Source organism: Dreissena polymorpha, chromosome 14, assembly GCF_020536995.1.
Source record: "Dreissena polymorpha isolate Duluth1 chromosome 14, UMN_Dpol_1.0, whole genome shotgun sequence".
Classification (NCBI taxonomy): domain Eukaryota; kingdom Metazoa; phylum Mollusca; class Bivalvia; order Myida; family Dreissenidae; genus Dreissena; species Dreissena polymorpha.
In genome coordinates this window covers 52,434,659-52,454,391 of record NC_068368.1, presented here as the reverse complement: position 1 = coordinate 52,454,391, position 19,733 = coordinate 52,434,659, and the positions used below count along the sequence as shown (strand labels likewise).

Below are 19,733 nucleotides of genomic sequence, written 5' to 3'. Positions count from 1 at the left end.
ATCATCATGAAAATGATTTTGATTTAGTTTTAAGTAAAACAGAAGATAATGGAAAACTAAAGATGTTATTATTGTACAGAGTACTTTAAATGCCTGAAAGAAATAATAATCCTTATCACAACTTACCATTACGTAGAAAATTAAAAATTAGAGAACTTACTGTAGATGAAACAACCGGCAAATTAGGTTATCGGACAAACATATATGCTGATATTATTCCACAAAACCTAGATGAACAACATCAGCAACTCACTATTGAAAAAAGCGTTATCAAAGTGATAGAAAAAAAATGATCAAAGTGCCTGACCATCACCAGAGGAGTGCCCGTGTGAAGAATAGGAATCGCATAAGAACAGGCCAAACTACATTTGCGTGTTTTGTAGTAACGATGAACAAACTATGAGTGAGATAATAAAACTCTGCATATAGCACCATGGGGACAAGCCCTTTAAATACAGAGAGTTTGCATTTGATCCCGTACTAAACAAATACGGTTATAAATCAAGGCTGCTTGAAGGTATTATCCCATCAGAAATAAAGCTAGCAGGGAAAGATATGCATGTTCGCGCCGGCGAAAAGGGTCACGGTGAAAACCTTTTATTATTATAGAAATAAATAATGTACAGAAGATTTTTTATATCAATGTCTGTGCATTGAGAAATTATTTAATATATTATTTTCAATGTGTAAATATATTTCGGAAAGTAAAATGCCATACTAGCCGCCGCTATGCCCTTTAAATATGTATGTACCATTTGATGCAATCTTGCTGATATATTAAATGTTTAATGGATCAGATCAGTAATGCCTCAAATAATATTCGAAAACTCTAATATGGTGACAAATACATGAATCAGCGGGGCAAGTGCCACTTTTACATGCAGCTTCGACTCGAATCCCTTTAAATCAAGTGATTAAATAATAAGTTGGGACATTTTTTTTAATTTCTATGCTTTTCATGCTATCCAAAATGACATGGAACACGTGTTATCGCTCCTCTGTGTACGTGGAATGCAAATTTTGCATTCTTAGTTTGCTTCTAATCTCAATTGTATATATATGCAGCAAGTTCCTTTGAAATTGATATCACTAATAACAAATAAATGAATGTTGATGTTCGTTGAAAGTAGTTTATATATTCCATTATACACATCGTGTGAGTTTTTGGTTAAACATACTTGGTTTCAAAGAATAATATCCAACCTGTAATTGGAAAACATGTTCAATACATCGCAGTTTGTGCATTATCCATTTTGAGTTTGGTTATTATCCACAGAAATGTTCATATCAGTTTGGTTGTATCCATACACTTGAATACCCGTCCTGCAAACACATGACTTTAACACAGAAACACACTAGGTGTTAAAAGTAATTTTTTTTAGGACATTCATGATATAATTTGGCATATCTCTGTTACAGTTTCGTTCGCTCTTTTGTCAATTAACGTGTAAATAATGCAACACATAGGTCGCATTTAATGAAAATTAGCATTTTCCGAAGACAAATTTATCGTTTTTAATAGAAAACTATTAAATTATTGCAAAACTAAAAACGCATGTGTGTGTCAGACATTCATTATCACATGTGTAGATCAATTACGTCCTTTTAGTTACTTAATTAGCAGAAATGATAAGATAATCACCTATCTTTCAGTTTCAGTTTCGACCGACATTTTTTTCTTCAGTTTGAATTATCCAACTCAGTTTGGATTATCGACGTACAGGGGGTGAGACTGTAACCATTACAGCCGCTAGACCTCTTGACGTGTAGGATTGTATAGCTATCGTTCAATATCGTCAACACAAATGTTTTATAAAGATTTTATTGTTTACATTTGAGAATATATAAACCGTTATCAAAACTTAATATTTCATACATGTACAATATATCGCTCAACTGCTAAAACGTTCAAAGAATTGACGATGATGGTTATGTTACTGTTGACAGGTACATATGGAAATTACAATAGAAATTGATACCTCACACCCAATATCAATATACGATGCAGTTAAAAACTGCTAAATAAAACATATAACAATTGAATCTTCACGAATCTTCAAATTTACATGGGCTTATACATCTATTTGTAACTTTGAGCATTTGTTTCTTAAACAACTAGATACGTGCTATAAGCCGTTGAAATGTTCACCTAACTAAACTTTACACCTATGCTACACATTATATTGTTGACAATGGTCATCTATCTCTAGTGTTTCTATTTGTGATTTACGACGTTTTGCATCACTAGCATTATGAGAAAAAGGTTTATCGAGTGGATTACCTTACTAATTAAGTATATACTCAACAATTAAAAAGAAAACTAAAACACGTGTGTCACTTAATTGCAGAGCTGATAACATAATGTGTCATTAGACTAGAAATAAGATTAAACACTATCAATTATCTAACACGTTTATACGCATATTTCAAACAAACATTTGGTGTGAAATAAATGAGTGCAATATGATTATGAAAATTACTAAAACTCACCAACACATAAGTTTTATTTTACATGTCAAAGAGTACGAAACATAAAATGCATTTTTCGTCTTTAATGATCGAAACAAGATACACCACTAATGATGAAATACTATGATACACGTTAATTTCAAACGTAAACAGAGTATAATTTTACGTAAATAGTGCGTTTGAAACATTGGAAGCACTAGTGCTTTAATCTAGATTTAGTTTTTTCTTAAAGACTCAAACGACTTACAGCCACTGTTGTCTACCTTGGCAAATGACCTTCTTTGGAGAACTTAAATATTCTCACTGCTTCAAGCCCATTCATACCAAACTCTTTTTCAAAATCTTCTTTGGAAAGAGCGGCCATCAGCGCCCCGTCTATCATTTCTTGCCGAAATTTGGGCTCATATTTATCAAGACTCAGCACTTTAAGGTAACCACATACATCGTTTATTGACAGTTTGTTTACATCAAGGCTGTCGTTAATGGTTGGTAACGGTTTATCAACTAAATCTGGCCGATTTGGCGATTGCAAAGTGTTTCTTTGCTTATCGTATTCAATTGAGTGTTCCTGCTTACATTCAATAGCTTCTTTGAGTTCCGGTTGGAAGGGGCGAATGGACGTGCGGGGAACATCATTCGTGTAGATGGCATCATGTTTGACGGTAGGACTAAGCATCTGTGAAGGAGGCCTTGGTTGGCGCGCGGGAAGCTCCGGACTGCCTTGAATCTCTGGAATCTGTGGAGGTGGCCTTGGGGGCTTGATCGCGACAGGTGGGGAAACCTTTGTGTTTCTGTCAATAAGCGGACTGTAATTCGATTCTTGGAAAGAACGATTTTCTGAACCTGTTGATTTCAGGCTTCCAATTGTTGACTTTACCTCCTGTGAAATTTGGGAGGTCGAAGCCTGCGCTGGTATTCGACAGACGCCAAACGTCGACAATGATGGCCTGTGATTATCAATCTTATCAATGTGCATCGCGGAATCGCGCTCCATTCCGATTTCTTCGTACTTGGTGTCTTCATGCTGGTTCACGTCGGTCAGCTGGTAGTTTGGGTTATCTACGACATTCCAAAGACGATGTTGGAACACCGATATTATGTTTGAGTATGTTTGCGGTTCAACAAAGGAGTAAACGGCGTCAGAATGAACCGCTGATGGGTCATATTGGGCAATTCCTGAAATAAAAATAAAATACGTGTTTTGCGGTAAATATTCATTAATTACATGACGGATACATAAAATATCCTTCTACCATAATATACTAAATTGCCATTATTTATGTGTCAGGTTTGTGCTTGTCCTATTTTGCTTACAAGACAATGCAACAGATGTTTCAATATTTCTACTTTATGTAACTAAACTTTGATTGTGTTTTATGTATCTTACAAGTTATTGCCATAACGTATGTATTGAAAAGCGACATGCTTGATTATTTATACAAGTTACCTTCACAGAAAACGTACCAAATAATGTATATATAGGTCTTTATTTAGTTTTATTTACTCCTATAATAACATCTTGTTTGTTTTGTCATATGCTGGTGTACTGTCAATTATTTTTAAACTATGAACTTCATGTGTTTTAAGGGGTTTAATATCATATAAACTGTTTATTTTAACAGTCAAGTTTAAATGGCTTAGTAGCATGTTTGAGGTCTTAAATTATTGTGTCAAATGTCAGTCTATTTGACAATGTTGGATATTGTCATTCCATAAAATAGCACGTAAAACGATCAGGATATACTGATTTTTTACCTAAATGTAAACTGATGCCCTGCTAAATATTGTTTACGCTTGATTTTCTGGAAAATGTTTAGAAAATACTTTCCTTTAAATATTTACAATAGTTTTCTTATACCTTGATTTCCGTACTCATTGTCGTATCTCAGATAGGAACTGAAGCGCTTCAATTCCTCAAGGTAACCTCGCCATTTCTGGGGAGGCGCGTTCTTAAGGCCAATCACGCGCACCATGCGAAGTTGAGACAGGTACAGGGGCACGTTCACCACGTCTGGTCCCATGACGCCTGGATAAAATAAACAGAGGGTCTTTAATATGTTTGCTAAAACCATTTTAATGAACAATTTAGACATTTCTTATAAAGGAAAGAATGTAGTATCGAATAATCATTGGTTAGGGCTAAAATATATATATTAAGAGGTCATCCGTCCAACTTTTTTATTCTACCCATTATCCTGAGATAAAAGAATACATATAGTTTACTATTCTAATTTACTTTGGAACATCATTTGCGCTGAAAATATGTAGTGGTACTATATACATATACAAGACGAATCGTAAATCGCGACCATTTTGTGAGGATGATTTATGAACCTTTAAAACGAGAGTTTAACACTTTATAAAATACATTTCGTCTAAAAGAATTATAATAACAAAGGCTCACCATCGACAATGAAGTTTCCAAGCAAGTACATTTCATCAAAAGCTTTCTGAAGCTGCAATTTCGGAATTTGGTTGGTGCTGATGTTCTGACCGCCCACGCTGATGGTTCTGTGCTTGGGGAACTCCACGACACATGGCAGGCTCTGATGTTCGATGGCCTCCTTTATGGTTTTCTCTGAGCTCACTTAAAGTAAAGGGTACATTCGATAAATTCTATTAGTTTTGCTACTGTGATGGAACGTAATGTTGAAGTAAGTTAGATGTGTTAAGCGCCGTGACACCATTTATATGAACTTTTTCTATGAAGAAATGTTTTTTTCCATTACAGATCTAGACGAGACTATTGTGAGTCTTTGATAGTATTGTACGTATCGTGCTCAATGAAGCGCATATTTCAAAAATGTGTTAACTTCTTTGCCTAGGCAATAACTATTATTTAAAAACGGTATACAAAACATCACAAACTAAGAAAATAATTTAATAATGATTTTTAATAAAGTTTGGTGTTTTGCTGTTTGTATTTCTCAAAGTGTCTCCATACTAGGCTTGTTATGATTTGATTAATGGTCATCCATACACATAATTTGAAGGTGTATACTGACTTACCAAAAATATTTAAAAACAATATTTGCTATTTGATCCAAGCATCAAATATTATAAAGTCAATACCCTGTTATATGTCAGGGAATTTTTTTAAGAAAAGGTATGTTATCGTGAACCCTTTTTAGTTAACGCCCTCCAGAACATACATTTGTGTTTTTTGACGACACAGACTGTCTCAGGGTATGTAAGCGGGATGCTGATCAGTTTAGAGTGATCTCCCATGTCGGCTCTGGCGACCACGCGACGTTGCTTGGATACCGTCTGGATTCGAATAATCTGTAATTCGTTAACAATTAAATGTTAAAAAGGCTTTTAGAATCCTTTATATGTATAAATCCTCCGCTACATTTAAATCCTTTTTAATATAAAGTGTATTTTATGAGGTCAATATCTATACACGAGAGCGTTATTTGATTGATTTATCCTATCCAAACTGTTACTTTTCGGCATACTTTAAACCCTATTTAGCACCAAATCTAAATGTTTGTTGCATTTTCAAATGCGGAAACTCAGTAATTATTTGTGTTTTTATGTCTGTGTCTAAGGAAGTATGTTATGTTGTAAGTTGTTCGATAAATTCTTGTAGAGTGTTAATTTTGGACTTCATAACATTGGTTGAACCAAAAATGTTTAAAAGAAAATTAAAGCAACGCACAACTGATACTAGAACTCACCATTTCTCTATCGAAGGTGTCTTCTACGATGTCTCCAAAGAATCCTTGACTGATCATGATCACTTGCGGCAGCTCCTTACCAAAGCGCTCGTAGAACTCGGGCACGCTGTAGTCGTTCTTCTCTACGTCGAAATCCATCGTCTTTACTAGTCGTTTGGGCTCGTGCACACCGATTTTACCTGTTGCGACACATATACACTGTATGGAAAGCAAAAAAATGATTTGTATTTCTTCTCTGTAGCTTTAAATGTACATGTTCCAAATTTACGTGGGGTTAAAATTCATGATAATATAAATTCAAAACGTCCAACAGTTATGTTCTCTCTTTCAACTTAATATAAAGATGCTATTTGAAAATACGTACATGAACGATGGAATTGGACATACTAATTCTCTCTTACCGAATATTTTTCAAAATAAAGTTGATCTACAATTGATGCTCTTGGTTCTGAAACTATTTTTTTAAGAGAACAAACATGTGTTTCTATCGTTTTATTATTCGTCTTTTAAACTTAAAATATGTACTACGAATGTTTGTATTAGTTGTTCAATGTAATACAACGAGTATGTTTCATATATGACAACTGCAATAGTATGTACGTTCAATTATATATGGCTCCGGTAAACAATTATTTCATTTCCATCACATGTTCATTTTAGACTTTGAAAACTCCATTGGGAAAACAATCATTATGTTTACAGTAGCGACCATGTACATTATTGGACGTAAATAGACGGTGCTCTACTAAATATCAGATTTCATCGTCAATCACTTCCTTTTTTCCACTTACTTTTTGCAAAATATGGTTTTAAAAGTCCAAGCTGATGTTCGTTTTAGATCCAATATAAGCATGTATAAGGTTGACAAACATGCTTGGCCATGTTGAAACGAATTTGATTGTTTCAAATTATACCTTGAACTATTTCAATTGCTTCTTTGAGTTCCGGTTGGAAGGGGCGAATGGGCGCACGGGGAAGGTTATTCGTGTAGATAACCTCATGTTTGACGGTTGGACTCGGCGTCTGTGAAGGAGGTCTTGATTGGCGCGCGGGAAGCTTCGGACGGCCTGGCATCTCTGGAATCGGCGGAGGTGGTCTTTGGGGCTTGATCGGGACAGGTGGGGGAACCTTAGGTAGCAGGTAGTTTGTGTTATCACCGTCGTTCCCACGACGATGTTGAAACACCGAGATTATGTTAGAGTATGTCTGCGGTTCAACAAAGGCGTAGACGGCGTCAGAATGAACCGCTGATGGGTCGTATTGAGCAATTCCTGAAATAAATAAAACACGTGTTTTGCTGTGAATCGTTATTATTTGCCTGACGAAAACATATAATATCCTTCTACCATAATATGCTGAATTGCCATTATTCATTTTCCAGACTTGTGCTTGTACTACTCTCATGAAAAGTCAATGCAACAGATGTTTCAATGTTTCTTCGTTATGTTTCAGAGCTTTGATTGCGTTTTATACATCTAAAATCTTTATTCCATAGCGGATGTATTGCAAAGCAACATGTTTGATTATGTATCCAAGCTAATTGCACAGAAAACCGACCAAATTGCATATACATAGGACTTTAAAATCATTTTTATTTACTCCTGTAATAGCACCTCGTGTATCTTGTCATAATCTAGTGTAATGTCAATGACATTTTTTAACTATGAGCTAAATGTGTTTCAAAGGGTTTAATATCATATAAACTGGTTGCTTTTACCGTCCAGTTTAAATGGCTTTGTAGCATGTTTAATGTCTAAATTGATTGCGTCAAGGGTCAGTCTGTTTGACAATGTTGCTTATTGTCGTTAAATTAAATTGCACGTAAAACGATAAGGATATACTGATGTTTTACTTAAATGTAAACTGATGCCCTAATTAATATTGTTTACGCTTGATTTTTCTAAAATTATGGTCATACATTTTGGAGTATATAATCCCTTAAACATATACAATAGTTTTCTTTTACCTTGGTTTCCGTACTCTTTGTCGTATTTCAGATAGGAACTGAAGCGCTCCAATTCCTCAAGGTAACCTCGCCAATTCTGGGTAGGCGTGTTCTTTAGGCCAATCACGCGCGCCATGCGAAGTTGAGACAGGTACAGGGGCACGTTCACCACGTCTGGTCTCATGACGCCTGGATAAAATAAACAGAACGTCTTAAATATGTTACCTAACACCACATAGTTTCTTATACATTAACGAACAAAGTATCGAATTCTGCTTGGTAAGGCCCAAATATTGTTTCCATGAGGTCGTCAATCCAATGTTTGTTTTTCTACCAATTATCTGAAAAAAATGTTTTGATCCAATAAAAAGTATAGTTTACTATTGTAATTTACTTTGGGAAATCTTTTGCGCTGAATATATGTAGTGGTTCTATAAACACATGAGATACGATTCGCAAATCGTTTTGCGAGGAGCATCTCTGAACCTTTTAAACGAGAGCTTTAAACGTGATATAGTACCTTTCGTCTAAAAGAATTATATTACCAAAGGCTTACCGTCGACAATTAAGTTCCCAAGCAAGTACATTTCATCAAATGCTTTCTGAAGCTGAAATTTCGGGATGTGGTTGGTGCTGATGTTCTGACCGTCCACGCTGATGGTTCTGTCCCTGGGGAACTCCACGGTACATGGCAGGCTCTGATGTTCGATGACCTCCTTTATGGTTTTCTCTGTGCTCACTAAAAGATAAGATTATATTTGATACGTGACATTATTTTTGCTGCTGAGATGGAAGGTAATGTTGAAGGAAGTTGAATCTGTTTAGCGCCATGTACATATTTACATGCACTTTTTCTATGTTGAACTGATTTTTTCCATAACAGACGAGACTATTGAGTGTATTAGATACTATTGTACTTATCGTGCACAATGATGCATATTTCAAACATGTGTTAACTTCAATGCGTAGGTGCGTGACTATTATTAAAAAACTGTATACAAATCATGAGAGGCTAAGAACATAATTAATCACTTTTTATAAAGTTTGGCGTTTTGCAGTTTGTTTTGTCAAAGAATTTGCTATACTAGGCTTGTACTGAATTGTTTTAAGGTGATAACTGTCTTACCAAATAAATAAAACAAACCTCTTTGGTATATAATAAAACTAATCAAAGCACCAAATATTAAAAAATCAATACCCTGTTATATTTTTGGGACATTTTTGGGACAGGTATGTTAACGGAAACCCGATTTATTTAACGCCCTCTCAAGAACATACATTTGTGTTTTTTGACGACACAGACTTTTACAGAGTATGTAAGCGGGATGCTGATCAGTTTAGAGTGATCTCCCATGTCGGCCCTGGCGACCACGCGACGTTGCTTAGATACCGTCTGGATGCGAATAATCTGTAATTCATAAACCAATTAAATATTAAAAGGCTTTTGGAATCCCTTTTTATCATTCCTCCGCCACATTTAAATCCTTTGTTATGCAAAGTGTATTTTTATGAGGTCAATATCTATACACGAGTGTATGATTTGATTGATTTATCCTATCAAAAGGGTTACTCTTGGCATACGTTCAACCCTATGTAGCCCAAAATGTAAATTTTCCTTTTAATATTCGAATGCGGAGACTTAGAAAATAATTTGTGTTCTTTTTATATCTGTGTCTGGGGCATTATTGTTATATTGTAAGTTGTTCGATTTGTTCTGGTAGAGTGAACATTTTGGACTCCATAAAATGGGTTAAACCCAAACATGTTTTGCATTAATTTAAAGCAGCGCACAACTAATACTAGAACTCACATTTTCTCTATCGAACGTGTCTTCTACGATATCTCCAAAGAATCCTTGACTGATCATGATCACTTGAGGCAGCTCCTTGCCAAAGTGCTCGTAGAACTCTGGCACGCTGTAGTCGTTCTTCTCTACGTCGAAATCCATCGTCTTTATTTGTCGCTCGGGCTCGCGCATAGCGCTTTTACCTGTAGCGACACAGATGTACGGTAAGGAAAGCATTTATTTATTTCCAGTTCTTCTCTAAAGCTTTAAATGTACAACATGTTCCGAATTTACGTGGCATTTAGTTACATGAATATAACATTTCAAAACGTCCACCCGTTATGTTCACCCGTTCAACTTAATATAGAGACAATATTTGAGAATATATACACTTGAAAGATGGAATTGGACAATGTTATGTTCTCTTAGCGAATTATTATAAAAATCAATTTGATCTTCGTTTCATGATCTTGGTTCAAAAACTATTATTTATATAAAGCTCCGGTAAACATTGTTTTCATTTCCATCACATGTTCCCATTTGTCTTTGAAATCTCCATTTGGAAAGCAATCATTATGTTTACAGTAGCGACCATGTACATTATTGGATGACATTAATAGACCGTGCTCGACTAAATATCAGATTTCATCGATAAACACTTCCTTGTTTCCACTTAGTTTTTGCAAAAGTCAAAGCTGATGTTCGTTTTAGGATTAATATAAACCTTCATAAGGTAGTCAAAACAGGATTGAACATGTTGAAGCGAATTTGATTGTTTCAAATAAGACCTTGCACTGGTTGTGATTGTATTTTGTCTATATGAACAAGAATTGATCTGTTTCATATGAGACAAACAAACGTGCATGTGGCAATGAAGCTTTACTATCGGTACTGAAACAAAACACAAGACCATATTATCAATGTTTATTAATTCAACTAAATTATCTACAGTATTGATTCAAATTTTGTGCTGGCTCTTTTTTCCCTGAATTTGACTTTTTCAACACATTTAAGAAAAATGGCGCTTACGCTTATTTGTTCTGATTACACTTGTTTTGTATGCGTAATTTAAATTATGTTTCCGTTTTGATGAGATAACACGATTTGGAGACAATTGGTCCAATGCACTGTAAAATGAATGCTTTATTAAGTACTTTATATTTAGATGCAGTGTTCTGTCTTAAAAGGTTCGTTTATGTCAATCCAAGCTACATCAGAAGCGATTGACAAAAAACTAAATGATATTCGTTTAACATAATACATCATCACTTTTCATCATCATCATTCCCTTGATCGGTCTGGCCGTTTAAGGGAAATGAGGGTCGACAACACAGAGATCTCTGCCAGACAGGTCTGTTGTGGGTTGCTGTGAGTAGCTCATCCATAGTGTAGAACGTACACTGTTTCTCATTGTCAATCCAGCTTTTGCTCTTACGGCCTTGACGGCGACCTCCCTCTAGTGTGCTCTGGAGCACAGTATAAAAAAAGAGTCATATTACGAGCCAACATCAATCCAGCTTTCGTCTTTGATGGTCGCCGCGAGGGATTATTGTAGGCCAACAGGTGCTGCTGTCATATTCAGACGTACGTGTTGGTCTTGTTGTCTACGTAGGAGATGCGGAGAAGTCTTCGGAGGCACTTGTGTTCGAAGGCCTGCATTCAGCGTTCTGTCTAAGACTCGCAGCTGTACAGTATGAGAGAGACTACGAGAGCCTTTTTGGGAAGCGGATGGAGCTGCTTGTTCAAAACTGCTAAGCTTGGCAATTACTGCGGGCTGGCGCCACGGCAATTCTCATTCGGACCTCAGTACTGGTACTACCCTTAGACAGGGTTGCTCCCAAGCTGGTCACTTCTTTCAACTTCTTGTCGTTCATTGTCTTCATTGTTGTCGTTCGTGCTGTTCACAATAATCCTTGCTGACCTCCATCCCGTATAGTTTTGCTGGTTTGAAGAGTCTCTTGGCGAGGTTTTGGAAGTCACTGCTGCTGCCACCGATGGAGTTTTAGGTGTGGTGTTTTATAGAGTCTTCTGTATTGTATGCTCAAGAAAAAGATTCAACAGGACGGGGAAATCCTGACAAAGTCACAGATCTGTCCACTTCTTATGCAATTTATTTTTCCTTTCAGATCTTCTGGCATAGTGCTGTCATTGATGCAGTCGTCTCCCCTGTAGTTTATCCGCTCGTAAGGGACGTTGTCCATTCCCAGAGATGTTCTTCTCTTCAGACTACGCACTGCCCCCTCCACATCTGCCTCAACCTTCCTTCAGTATTTACGAACTTCCGTCCGCTTCTAGTCTAGGATCATTCTGAGGTCTGATTGAAGCGGTTTGTTATAGAGGTCGCTGTAGTATTCTGTCGATCTATTCAGGACCCCGGTACTGTCTGTCATGAGGTTCCCGACAGCATCTGCTATAACACTGACTTTAGGCTGACTGTTTGTCGAATTGTATACATACAGCCGCATTTCTAGAATTAATAACCTAGGCAAAAGCTATTCATGGATACTGATCCTGATATCTATCTTTGTAACGATATCTTAAAATAAGTTGTGTTGAATTCTTTATTTAACCCTAACACCACCAAAAAAGTAAAATAAGTATTATATTCATGAGCATATACTTAGTGCAGCGACAGTTATAAGAGGTGGTAAATACACAGTTCAGAGGAAACTGTGCATTTTACCATTCATACACCAGCTGAGAAAACAAGCTGAATTTGGAGAAACGATTTTTATGGTTGATAAATGCATTAGTGATATGTCAATGGATGAGCCACATATTCCTTGAACTATGTATTTTAATAAACTGATAAACATCAGTCAAATCATATTTCCTATTCAATGGCAACATAATGCATATGTGGAATTAATGAAACACATACTAGAAACAAATAAAAAAAACAAGTTTAAGGTATGCTTACCTGGTTTTGATACCGATTTAGGAAACATTACGTTAATGATACCGCGATGCGACATCATAATACTCTTTAAAGTTATGTCAGACTTTGCAAACGTCTCCATGTTCACGTTTTGTTGGAGAAAACAGTATTAACCGTGTCACGTTACGTCGCATAACTCACACGTACATAACAATGCTTACTTAAACCACTCAATGAATGAAAAAAGTTTACATACAAATCCTGTTATGATAGTTTTCATTGATTGGTTATTGATTTTTATATCGATTGACAAACGAGTTGTGTTCAAAGCACGGAATAATTATTACAACTTGACACTAAGCGAGGTTTTTTGTTTGTACTTCCGGCTCCACCAATTGTACTACACAACGCCTTTAATAACGCTAGTTAATTACTTATCTGCATACACACAGATAAATACGTGGTTTTAATAACAGTTTCTTATTTATTTTATTTTGCACTGTATATTAAAATATTGAACGTGATCATTCCGATAAAGCTGCATAATTATACGTTCACTCGGCAAAAAACTATCTACTTATATGAACGGTCAATGTAAGCTTATCGAAATAAAATAAAACTTAGTTTGAATCTCATGAAACTGTCTGTCTGTGCGTCTGTGTGTATGTGTGTCTGTCTGTGTGTCTGTCTGTGTGTCTGTTTGTGTGTCTGTCTGTCTGTGTGTGTGTCTGTCTGTCTGTCTGTCTGTGTGTGTGTCTGTCTGTCTGTATGTTTGTCTGTCTGTCTGTCTGTCTGTCTGTCTGTCTGTCTGTCTGTCTGTCTGTCTGTCTGTCTGTCTGTCTGTCTGTCTGTCTGTCTGTCTGTCTGTCTGTCTGTCTGTCTGTCTGTCTGTCTGTCTGTCTGTCTGTCTGTCTGTCTGTCTGTCTGTCTGTCTGTCCTGCCTGCCTGCCTGCCTGCCTGCCTGCCTGCCTGCCTGCCTGCCTGCCTGCCTGCCTGCCTGCCTGCCTGCCTGCCTGCCTGCCTGCCTGCCTGCCTGCCTGCCTGCCTGCCTGCCTGCCTGCCTGCCTGCCTGCCCGCCCGCCCGCCCGCCCGCCCGCCCGCCCGCCCGCCCGCCCGCCCGCCCGCCCGCCCGCCCGCCCGCCCGCCCGCCCGCCCGTCCGTCCGTCCGTCCGTCCGTCCGTCCGTCCGTTCGTCCGTCCGTCCGTATATCCGTCTATATGCCTTTCAGTAAAGTAAAAAACCAGAAATGTCATATATTGAGTCCATGCGCATATTTTTCTCACATCACTATTTTTGTCGAGACTTATTTGACACTGATCGAGATGAAAGAGTATAAATAAGCAATCAGGGATGAATAGGACTTGTCGATTTGATTTGTGAAATTGGCATTTTTAAAATGAACATTAAATGTCGTGAAATCAGCACCGAGAACCATGATTGACAACACGTAACTGTCCGTGGTTTGCTCAAATGTTCAACAATTTTCTGCAAATTACTCCATTGCAAATATTGCTTACACGATCACTAAATAGTTATTTCAATATGGTATGATCATAACGATAGGTTCAAGACTAAGACCATGATTTTAGCTTGATTTTGATTAGTTTTAGTGTAATATTTCTCCTAATACGTACTAATCGTAGGAGCATGTATGCTAATATACGCTAAACAACTGACCTCCTTCAGTGAAAGCTTTCTCTGGGAACATCCCTTCTATAATGGCACGGTGGGCAGAGTGCAGACCTTGACGTGCCGGATCCTGGTGCTGGCTGCTAGCCATATTCCTGTCAACTTTCTAAGTTGTTTTTGTCTTATGACCGGTATCCGCTGTAAGTGAATAATCGTACAGAAATCATATGCTGACGCTCAATATAAGTGTAATTGGCACAATACGTTCTCTATTCTTCTTGACTGGTTTTCGGCAAATTCTTTAAAGTTATATTGTTATAGAGTGAAGCAGGTTTTTTTTCAATACCAGTTTGTATTTTCTCTTTAAGTTATTGTTTTATTGCTTGGCTCAAGATTGACCTGTGATAACTCTTCGTCACAAACATATATGTCCAGAAAATGAAAGTCACAAATTAGATGTTGTTCGAAAGTATCACCTCCTCATTTGCAACGAATTTGACTGCGTAATATTGGTATATTGTGTCTATTGAGTTGATATCTTCCTTCTTAAGATCTATTCACATCTGCCGGCAACACCACACGACTTCCTTCTTGTTTTTACCATGCTGTTTAAAGTAGCTACAATCAAAACTGCTTTTAAACTTCTACTTATCCCAAAACATTTAAAATAATTTTCTTTTGATCCTGTGCCGTTTTGAAATCAGCAAAAACGGAATAGCATTCACCCAACAGTGTCTTTTGAGAAGTAAATCATGGCTAAATACTGTACCCGTCAAGACAGTCACGGCTGATCGTGCATTTCTCTGTAATTGTGATCAATGAACTTGAACTATGACCTATGTTTTGATATAATTACTTTCGCTGAGATCTTTTACGATTTTATTTTAACTTCAACACCCAAATCTAATAACAAAAACAGATAACATTTCAGACGATTCTTTTATAGTAAATTTTGATAGAAACATACGCGTCCAACAAAACATTGTTTGCGACGTGAGCATGCGATCGTTGTTGCTTGTTTCATGAACGATTTTAACGACGATGTCCACAATTTTAGCAATGACTAAAGCGAAATTATATCGCACATACAGATTGATTGATTATCGACTGCATTTATTATTAGAAGGAAAATAGAGCGCTAAAAAACAGCGCTTTATTGCTAGATATCGACCATGATTACCATGGTGCGGACGTACGATTATACGTTATGTGTCGCGCATAGTTGCATCGCAATACGATATGCAAACTACACGCTAAATATACAACATAATTATTCAATACATACAGGTGGTGATTTGTACTAGCAGCATATAGATCTTTTTTTTTTCTGCAAGCATAACTTTTATTGAAAATTCCCCCTGGACGACTGATATTTCAACAAATAAATCAGTTAGCTACTTCTTCCACTTCCCATGCATACATGTATAAAAAACTTGAAGCTTAACAATAACTTGAAGAAAATGTTATTTAAAAAACTTATCGCTCTATTGGATACGCGTCAAATGCGATAGGAGGCTTAAATCAGGGCCCAAAGGGCATTGAAAACCGGCCAAACTGCATAACATTGATCATTTAATCCCTAGCGAAAAAGAAGCTTTCTGCTTAGATCAGTTTTTTTCCATATTCTTACACGGCAAGTGCCAAATTTCATTTAAACAAAGAAGAACTTCCGGTCTTTCACATAAAATAGTACACAAGAAAAAAAAGATGCATGGTATAAATATTTAGTAAAAACCGTGTTGGTAAAATCACGCACTCTAGATTTAATCCCTACATATCTAAACTTCCGGCCGTGGGTTATTCGACAACAAACTATAACGTACAATAATAATTTCTTTAATATGCTTGCTAGTTGTAGATGTAACAATAATTATCGTGAAAAAAACTAATCGCGGACCAACAAAAATAATCATATATCTGATTGTTACAGAATACCGACAGCGAAGCGGGACTGATATGTTCAGCGAATAGTAGATGGTTTATTGCAAGCACACCGTTTTCTGATCAACAGGTATTATTCGTTTAAAATAGCTGCAGTATATTTGTGTTTAATGACTCATAGCAATTGTCGATTTTGAATACACAAGCAATATGATCTCATTTTTTAAAACCGTGTGCCGTATTTTTAAAATACAAAGCCGAGTTTACACAAATAAACAATGTTGTTCAAACCTGCATACATGAATTGAAAACAAATAAAGAAAAAATAGATTAACTAAATCATCTTACCTTCTACACTAATCCTTTGTTACCCTTCCTTACATGTGCGAGTTTGCGTAACAAGAAGGTTAAGAAGATATCTTACAATGTAAACCATAATATCAGATGTAAGAACAGTTCGTATTACTGTTCATACCGCGATTAGTATAATTCGCTTTGTGAATCTATGTTACGTTCAACACTATATATAGAAAATTATAGGTTAGTGTTGATTATAGATCAGGTTTATCATGCGAGGCTTAGAAAACAAAAAGCATGAGCCTTGACGAGTGCTTTTTCGTTTTCGTGCCGAGCATGATAAACCTGATCTATAATCAACACTAATCTATTATTCTATTTATCCCACATTTTATTTTGTAAACTTTTTTGTTTAAACAAAATTAGCTTGAATGGGTTATTTCGCTGGATGTATGACGTCATTTCGTCGAAATATTGACGTCATTTCCTGCCGTTGATTATAGATGATATTTAATCAACGGAGCTTTAATCAACCGAATTCGCTGTAAAAGTGGGATAAATAGAGAATAATAGGTTAGTGTTGATTATAGATAAAGTTTTTCATGCGAGGCTTAGAAAGCAAAAAGCACGAGCCTTGGCGAGTGCTTTTTCGTTTTCGTACCGAGCATGATAAACCTGATCTATAATCAACACTAACCTATTATTCTATTTATCCCACTTTTTATTCAGTAAACCTTTTTATTTTAACAAAATTAGTTTTCATGAGTGTTTGTCGTACTTTGATAATGACTGTAGTGTAACCAAGGTCAGTGTTTTACTCCGCGTTCCAAAAATAACCGCTGATCAAATTGTCATTTTAAAAAGTCAGAATATCGTTCTGTGACAAAAGGGTCGTGCGTTACTAATAACAATTTTATTCATATTGAATTGCAAATCTAAAATTTTATAACATTAATATAACATTTAGTTGTTATATACAAGGAACTACATTTGTATACAACGTAGCCGAACACCACACACAATTCACTTTCGATGTTCAAACTATCAACTAGAACACGAGGTGCAAAACATTTGCTTCTTTGTTGTAATATGTGGTTATTTCGTGACGAAATAACAATAACAACTTGGATTTAATCTAATTATTCACATTAAAATTTTGAATGTGGAAAGTGGCACCAAAGAATTGTGAGGCAAAGTTGTTCGAACGAGAGAAAGACATTTGCTGGTGAAGTGACTGGGTGGGAAGAACATCAAGATCAACTTGTTCAACGGTAGACAGTGGTTGTGTAGGCTGCATTTCGACCATAGTTTCAGTGCATGAAGGTGAACAAGAAGAAAGCAGTTTGGATGTTGCATTTACTGGACTGAGCAAGAATGTTGGAACACTTTTGCTGCTGTTCAACATATATGGTGGAATAATGGGTTATGGACTCGACAGTTTTGTGCCCTGTTATGGCCATGATTTAAGTGGGTGGAATGTTTGAATTTCGAAGTTTTTGGACCAGGAATTTGCGAACTGAGTGGTTGGTTATTCTCTTGTGCTCGGGAAAGCCGGCGTCTTTTGCCATGGCCTTCAGCATCTGACCCAGCTTGTTGACACCCAATTGTTGACGCAAGAACCACTGGAATGCAGTGTCAATTTTGCGTGTTGCCAGGTAGAAAGGGTGCTGATCTGAAGAAAAATCAGATGGACGCATATTCGAGTACAGCTTGTAAATTAACACGGGGTTTCTTGGTCCAGAAGTGCCGAACATCTTGGGATGACACTTTTCTTATGTCTGCGATGTTCTCTCCTGTGCACGTTTTCGTTTGCCGCTCGTTCAACTCGAGATACTCGACACCATTCGATTAAGATTGACAAACATTTGAGATTGTTTTTATTATTGATGCACTTGGCAAATACAGGTGACGAGGTGCGTAGGAAAAAGTAGTCCCGGTTCGGCAGTTGATGACGTCATTTCGTGCCATTGATTATAGCCTTGCCGTTGATTATAGATGAAATTTAATAAACGGGGCTTTAATCAACGGAATTCGCTGTAAAAGTGGGATAAAATAAATTTTTCGTTGCATATTGTGACAAAGAAATGGTTCAGCTTTATTGCGTTGATGGTTTATTAATTTGGTTTCGGACAATATAACTTTGTAGATAATACTGGTGGCGGTATTGTTGGCCTGATGATTGATGTTGGTTTAATTTCTTTGTCATGCGATTTTTCAGAAGATGGTCCCCAATTGTTTTTGTTTTCATGAAAATCAAAAGACTGTTGCATAAACATGCTAAAGTTGTGTTAACTACCAATCAGCGTGGGTTTTTTGTTTTGCGTATATCTATCCTCACTGATTCTTCATTTGTGTTTTAATTAAATTGATGGACTCCCAGAACAGTCAACTCTGAACCATTACACCAGACGTCTGAAGAAATGACAACTTGCAGCAGTTGACTTTGTACTGGTTGTGTTTAAAATTTATTAAATACCAGTGACGTGTGTCCTATTGTCTCTTTAATACAGTCAATTAATACAACACAATCCGAACGGATGTAAAATTATTATACGTTTTTAATAAGATTGATAAATTTTGAATATGGAACAAGTCGGGATTAAGACGCAGTCGATAGCGGTCATTTCGTGAGCTAATATGACTATATGAATGTTACCCGAAGTTAAATATAAATGTTTAAAGTATTAAATGTAAATAATGCAAATTATGAATCCGTAAGCTTAGCATAGAACTTCCTCATTGTGACTTTAATCGTGATATAAATTGTGATCATTATTGCACATAAATTTATCTCCAGTTGTTTATCGCGCACGATGAATGCAAGTATTCTTTTATGCCAATATTTAAAACCACAATTACCTATCAAGATATTTGTTAATAAGCCCACTCGATGATGCACCGAAATAAATGCGTGATTTAGATGAGATAAGACGATGCGTGAGTATGAAACGGTGATTATTTGCATGTTCATTTACTGGTCGTTAATACCCGCGCAAAAGCTTACGTTTCAGTTTAAGCCCACATGTGAAAGCGATACCTTAACTAAAGAATATTATTTTCTGAACTCTTATTACTATTAGTGAAGAGTTATCCGTAATGACAATTCTGAATGCATAACTTGTGTCTACCTCTACAAATTACCATAGTGCGTTGTTATTGGTTTATAAC

General features: G+C 36.5%; 1 protein-coding gene across 3 annotated transcripts; it reads right to left on the bottom strand.

Annotated features, from left to right (window-relative positions):
- Window positions 1-1,806: 1,806 nt before the first annotated feature.
- Window positions 1,807-16,782, bottom strand: LOC127858342 (uncharacterized). Of its 3 annotated transcripts, XM_052395397.1 has the most exons (12): window positions 16,617-16,782; window positions 14,436-14,585; window positions 9,905-10,083; window positions 9,373-9,502; window positions 8,651-8,833; window positions 8,116-8,283; window positions 7,064-7,420; window positions 6,150-6,328; window positions 5,622-5,751; window positions 4,874-5,056; window positions 4,328-4,495; window positions 1,807-3,645 (listed from the first exon to the last, which is right to left on the bottom strand). In XM_052395397.1, exons 2-12 carry the CDS (start codon window positions 14,536-14,538, stop codon window positions 2,729-2,731), a joined length of 2,697 nt encoding a protein of 898 aa, XP_052251357.1. In that variant the 5' UTR covers window positions 14,539-14,585; window positions 16,617-16,782; the 3' UTR covers window positions 1,807-2,728. The 3 variants fall into 3 exon arrangements, with proteins under 3 accessions (XP_052251357.1, XP_052251359.1, XP_052251358.1); XM_052395399.1 differs by lacking the exon at window positions 14,436-14,585; XM_052395398.1 differs by lacking the exons at window positions 14,436-14,585; window positions 16,617-16,782 and adding an exon at window positions 12,801-12,920.
- Between the last annotated feature and the right edge of the window lie 2,951 nt (window positions 16,783-19,733).